The 7,088-nt window shown below is 38.3% G+C and overlaps 1 protein-coding gene across 1 annotated transcript; it reads right to left on the reverse strand.

The window, feature by feature from the left end:
* Window positions 1–3,779: 3,779 nt before the first annotated feature.
* Window positions 3,780–4,300, reverse strand: LOC118749428 (transcriptional regulatory protein AlgP-like). Its single transcript, XM_036484230.1, is given in 2 exon segments — window positions 3,780–4,151; window positions 4,154–4,300. Coding segments are annotated over 2 exon segments (519 nt in total).
* Window positions 4,301–7,088: the final 2,788 nt, after the last annotated feature.

Here is a 7,088-nt window from a genome sequence, read left to right on the forward strand (position 1 = left end):
TGTATTTGTTCAATATGGGTATCAAATGAAAGCTGTTCATGAATGCTTTAAGATTGAGCAATTTTCATATAGCTGGGTGACTAGGGTCTCGAGATACAGACCAAAACTTGGACCTGGGTAACCTTAGGATGTATTTGTTCAATATGGGTATCAAATGAAAGCTGTTCATGAATGCTTTAAGATTGAGCAATTTTCATATAGCTGGGTGACTAGGGTCTCGAGATACAGACCAAAACTTGGACCTGGGTAACCTTAGGATGTATTTGTTCAATATGGGTATCAAATGAAAGCTGTTCATGAATGCTTTAAGATTGAGCACTTTTCATATAGCTGGGTGACTAGGGTCTCGAGATACAGACCAAAACGTGGACCCGGGTAAACTTAGGCTGTATTTGTTTAATATGGGCATAAAATGAAAGCTGTTATGTCAAAAATATGCGGAAGCAAATAAAGAAAAAATTAAAAAATTCATGAATACCGTTTTTGTGAAAACTAAAATTGTGTAATGCGGACAGTTCTTTAATCTTCTTTAATATAAAAATTAATATAAAAATAAGTAGGGTTTTCCTTCCTGACGCTATAACTCCAGAACGCACGAACCGATTTCCACGGTTTTGCATTCGTTGGAGGTTTATAGCTAAGAAAATTCAGGAAAAATTTATAGAAAAGTATATGGTGTGTGAGTATCCCTCACGAAAATAAGTATGTTTCATTTAAAGTAGATGGTGCCGGTGCGTGAAACATTGTTTAACAGCTATTCATTGTACTTTGCTCAGTTAATTTCATGTGACACTAGCGAATACCCGGCGTGTTTCGCTGCGCCTTAAAAGTAATTTTGTTTTGTTACTCCCTCTCACAACATTTGAAAATATTAGTTAATATTGCTGTACATATTTGTATAGTAGGGAGATTTTTTCAAATTATATAAATATACGTTATTTGAATATTGAATCAATACACGTTTGAGGAAAGGGTGCGATAGTAGACTCCAGTTATATGATTATAAATTAAGTTTCCAAGAGAAAGTCGGTTCTTTACATATTTTCTAATTACCTTCGAAAATATATTAACTCAAAAAATAAAAATAAACAATGCTTCATAGATCGATTTTTTTTAAATCTAACTTCATAAAGTTCTTTAAAAATATTTTGTAAATGAGGCCATAAGAGCTTAGGGGGAGAGTTACAACACAAAAATACATTTAAGGCGCAGCGAAGCACGCCGGGTAATTGCTAGTAATAATATAAATTTTTGGAAAATGGGCGTAGCCACGCCCACTTACGGTTACATGTGTATAACTTGGTAACCGCTACACCAATTTCTGCCTCACTTGGCACAGTTGTTGGCCTTGGTACACCATATCAAATGGCCGAAAATTTTTAAAATCGGACAATAACCACGCCCACATCTCATATAACGGTAATTTATAGAAATACAAAATCTTCGATAAATCAGTAAATATTCTCACCAAAATATTGACCTTGGCTACCTTAATGTGATAAAGTTTACGCACAGCAGCAATTACGTGATTTAGTGGTCATTTGCCGCTTTAAATAAACTAACGAAAGTTTTATGTCCGTAAAGAAGTTCTTGAAATTCCCAAATTGTGCAGCATTTCGTAGCACGGTTAATCGGAAAACGAAATAAATTTCAAGAACTTTTTGCTCTTCACTCCCTGGCGGCAACAATGATCCGGTTTTACAGTAAATTTTTCCTAGAAACTACAGCATAGTTGGTGGCAATTTCAAAATGGGTGAGAATCGTTGTTCTACAGAAATGCAATATACATATGGTCGATTATTTGACTGGCTACGTTACAGTCGTACGCATTTATATTACCTTCCTTTTATTAACTCGGGACTATGTAATAACTTTAACTATGTAATATTGTTGCGCCTAAGAGATGCAACGATTTCTATTCCCAAGTTACATACCTGATGACAGTACGAATGGCAATTATAATAGGGAGGTTTTAGTTTTTTAAACTATAATTTTATTTCTTCAATATGAATCAATTGTCCATTAAATAACACAAAACCAACTGAGCTTTTTAGGTGATATGGTTAGGCATGGCCAAATCTATGTATCTGTAAAAGAAAGGTGTTAATAAATCATTTCATCATGTTAATCATCATTTCAAGGTTATAAGCATTCGAATATGCCCGGACTATGTTACCCTATTTGGAAGTTCAATGATGGGTTGTGACAAAAAGTTTGAAATTTCTACGAAATGGGTGAACGAATATTGGTAGTTTTTCAGTGTGTCATCTACAATGAATGCAGGTGGACATCTGCATACTCAATTGTTGTAAATTTTAGGTTTTTGACCATTTTTACTCATACAATTTGGGCACTGGTAACGATACACAAAACACTGGCCACGTTACACGTACGGTTCGCTTGGGCAAGGTTTAACCAAAAGGCTTTGCTCATCCAATATTTCTTCGCATTCTTATTCTGTCATCATAAACAAATTGGGATCTTCTATTGCAGGATTAAGCAAGTAAGAAAGTCTAAGTTCGGGCGGAGCCGAACATTAAATACCCGGCGCAAGTATTAAATGTATGTTTTTCACCTTTCCGAAAGCTACCGCTACATGGTAAACCGGGGTGTATCCATTTTGAGTAAATTAGCGTAATTAAATTTCGAAATATTGAAGTTTCAAGCATTTCTGAAATTTACTGTTATATGAAGAGCGGCCGTAATTTTAGTTCGATTTCAATAATTTTCAACGTTTTGCTTCTATGTGGCAAGGACAATAACCACACCGAGTTTGGTACAAATTGGTAGAACGGCTACCAAGATACATATATGTGATTCGTATGTTATACCAAGGTTAACAACTGTGCCAAGTTTGGAAGAAATTGGTGCAGCGGTTACCAAGATATATACATGTAACCATAAGTGGGCGTGGCTACGCCCATTTTCCAAAAATTTATAATATTCTTATTTTTTGTCTAAAACTTATTGTAAATATCAATCTTGAGTGAATAGTCTTCAGTAGTTACTAAAATATCGCAGGTTTCGTATTTCTGAAAATTACCGTTATATTGGAGGTAGGCGTGGTTATTGTCCGATTTTGCCCATTTTCAATACCATCTGTCCTACGCCCGAAAGAAGTGCACATACCAAGTTTCGTTAAGATATCTCAATTTTTACTCGAGTTATCGTGTGCACAGACGGACGGACGGACGGACGGGCGGACGGACAGACAGTCACCGCTTAATCGATTTATCTTTTGATCCTGATCATTTATGTATACATTTGTCTATATCTATCTCGATTCGTTTTGCCTTTTACAAACAACCGTTATGTGAACAAAGTTGTGCACAAGTGCGCTCGGGTATACAAATTTACAATGTCATTGTGGTCTATTAACATTTAATTTTAATATTCTTATTGAGCTTTGCACCACGATTATACTATTAGGAGAAATGGAAAAAACAGCAAGGTCTAAGCAGTAGAAGTTATAGGAGCTATTTCGGAGATAACCACATCTCCTCATCAGACTTCTTTTTTCTAGACTTTCAGCAGGGATCAAACCCGCGTCATCGGTTTGCAAAGTCAGAAACGTTAACCACTGAGCTATGCACGCCCCATAAACTTGTGTTGCTAATTCATTTTCCTTATTTAACCTACTGCTATCAAGTGCAGCTGATTTGCCGCTATTTATACTTGACAGCGTGGTTGTTGTTATCAATTCTATACATTCATTTGCTTGCTTGTATAGTTTCATGCTGGCTCTTCCTAAACTATTTGGGCTCTCAAAATTGATTTGTTCACAGCAACCTTTTTTGGTCCACTGTTCGGCGTGGCAACACCAGAGTCTTTGGCCGACGAAAGTACACGTTGGTGCGCACCTTGGGTGTGCGTGTACCAAAAGCACCCTTCACAATCTTAGTTTGAACTTTCTTGGCCTTCAATAAAGCAATAGCCTTAGCCTTTGCCGTACCCTTTTGCACTTTAGCACCGGGCTTAGCGGCGACTTTCTTGCCCTTCGCGGCGGCGCGAGCCTTCGCAGAAAATTTAGCCAAGAGTGATTGTGCCTTCTTGCCAGCGGCAGCCTTCTTCTTAGCATCCTTAACCTTTGGCTTGAAATTGGTGGCGAGCTTTTTGGCAGGCGCTGCTTTCTTAGCTACAGGCTTTTGACACGACCAGCTGGGGAAGCAGCAGGCTTCTTGCCGGGTACAGTTTTCTTGGTAGCAGCAGGCTTTGCAGCTGAAGCAGAGCCAGCTGAAGTTGCCGATGGCTTCTTGTCGCCGGGTTTGACGGATTTCTCGGCAGGCTTTTTGGGTGCCATTAATACGAAAAAAAAGATATATGGTGCCGTTTGCTGCGAAACGAAGCTTGATTGCTGTATAAAACATTGCTGCTCTGCATCTTCACCTCCTTCAAGAAAAATTTTTATTGCGCTATAAACTTTTTTTAATTTATTGATCTTTAACCACCCACATTCCAGCGAGAGAGGACTAGGAGGCCTGCAGTATTGGGAATCGGGGTTCTGTAAACTTATTTACAGACAGGTCAAAGCTGACTCAAAGCTTGTCTCCTAGACGATGCGTTCGAGAATGGTGAAGGAGTGTTTGACTTCCTTATTGACCGCATCAGGTTACTTCGCTTTTAAGCATATTTGGGTTATAGGCCACAGCGAAATCGTGTGTACTGATTCTGGACAGATGAGCATTTAATCAGCGAGCGCTAGCGAAGACCTTGGAATGCAAGGAGGCTAAATTATTCTGGCCACGTGTAGACCGGGGTGGTTTCGGGAGCAAGATACACCTCTCACTATTAGTGGGATTGCTAACTGGTCATTGCGTGATAGGTAATCATGCCGTAAAGCTGAACATCATCGATGACCCTTGCTCCTCCTTTAACTACCCCCTCTTTCTTTAGCCTCCCCTTACCTCCCGGCCTCCCTGCGACCTTTTCCCCTCTCCTCTTAAGGGCGTCACAATGGACAGCGTAGTTGTTTCTAAATGGGTAGTTTGCTTACCTAACCCAACTTTCGAAAAAGATCTGTACAAATGCACCAATTGTGTGATTTTGGCCTTAGTCTTGCAAAACGCTTATACGGTGCACGGATTTCACGGCAGAACCGGCTAAACTGAAGTGAAAGCAGCGCAGCAAAATAAGTTGGTATTTGAAATTTTAAGCTGACTTTGCACAATTTTGCCATTCGCTGGAGGAAGCTATTGGTCTGATTATGCACACTTCGCATAACTTCGCACAACTTCGCATAAACTTCAAACTGTAATTTCGTATGTACTTTGCACGTATTTTGTTTGTATTCCATTACCCAGAAATTAGCAGAACATTTAAAAACTTAGCAATCTGTTGAGTTTAGATTTTGCTTCATATTTTCTTAAGTTGCATCTTTATTGCACTGGTACAAATGGTTGTGCGAAGTTATGCGAAGTATGCATAATCAGACCTTAAGGCTAAGTAGAATTCTATGGCGAATCATTGTTTTTCTTTGAGGAAAAGATGAAAAATGACGTTAATATCAGGCGCAGGAAAAAAAATCTGTTCGGAAAAAACCCCGCATATATTCCGCACAGCTCGTTTTCTTAGTGCCGTCGGTACTTCATAGTTAAAAAGCAGCTTTTATAAAAGAGAAGAACTATAACTACTGTTTGCTCTACTATTTCCGTCCTAGTTTGAAATCTCAGCCGTAGACCACAACTTCTTATGCTCGCTCACAATGTGCTGTCGCGACAAAATTTGTCGTATTTTTTATTCACTGACAGACACGGCTTTAGTTGGTCGCTTCCTAATTGAAAACAGCCAACTAGACACTGAGTACATATCAGGAATGTTACGCACCGAGTTGATATACATACGTACTAAACTCCTGCGCAATTCCATTTAAAGGGCCTAACAAGACATCCGATCGCCGCGCAAATACTTTCCCTCCTTTACTCTCATCGTTCGGGTCAAGTGTAAAAGGTATTTGACAGTAGAGTACTCTACTGGTAGTACTGGAGTATTTTCGAAGAAAACATACATTTGTGGCAAGAATGATAGAAGAATTTTCTGGATCGCGCAGTTGTGGTATCTGAATAAAACTAAGGACAGGAATGTAGTGGAGCGATGATGAGAGCGACGAGCAAAACGTACTTTCAACTAAAATGCTGATATACATACCTAAGTACATATGTATTAGAGGTATACGCCGCCGAGCCACGCCGCCGCCGCCGCCGTTTTTTGTCATTACTCACGCGCCGCCGCCGAGTTACGAAAATATCGGCGCGGCGGCGGCGGCGTTCGGCGCCTAAGGAAAGTTTTCATGAAACTACTATTACAGAATATATAACAATTTTTTTCAATACCACAACAATATTCCTTTTTTACAGATTACTACAACAACAAGAAAGTTGTCACACACCAAAAGACTTTAACGATAATATCTCAGAAAGCAGTTTTAACAGAAGTGCCCTTATTGCATCTAACTCCTCGATTATTGGAGATAAAACAAAAACAAATTGATCTTCTTGTGTATTTTTTCTTTAATAAAGAGTTGAATATTTTTTAAACAGATTTTAAATAAGTAAGTTATTTTATTCCGGGGTCCCACAGACGTATACAAGTTCTATGTGGCTGTGTGAAAACTATGTTAGCATTCACAAGTGGTGGGCAAACCCCAGAAAGGTTTTGCTCCATCGCATCGCAATGTTTTCTACACAGGGTTAAAGTTCCCCCTTCTTGATGGAAATTAGTAGTATTTTTCATTACTTTTGTTTACCCTCGGAAAATTTGGCACTTAAAATTTTAGTGGAAATTTTAACCAGGCCTGTTCTGCTGTTAGTTGATGGATAAAACCCCTGGAAAATAGTAGACCACCCTAGTTTTCAATCTATAACCCGCAAAAAATCGTAAGAACCCCTTAATTTAACATAACGGTAGATAACGCTATTTCAGAAATTTATTAGTAGCGAAATAATTACTCCAATAACTTAACTTAAATTTTTTTTTTATTTCTTTAAATTTAAATAGTACATACGGATCTATAGAGAACATAGAGAACCATGTATGTATGTAGTATATTTCTTTATTTATTTTTTAATTTCAGTCTACAGAACTAGTTTCTT

The sequence above is a fragment of the Rhagoletis pomonella genome, unplaced genomic scaffold (genome assembly GCF_013731165.1).
Source record: "Rhagoletis pomonella isolate Grant_MI unplaced genomic scaffold, Rhpom_1.0 Rhpom_scaffold_00016, whole genome shotgun sequence".
NCBI lineage: Eukaryota > Metazoa > Arthropoda > Insecta > Diptera > Tephritidae > Rhagoletis > Rhagoletis pomonella.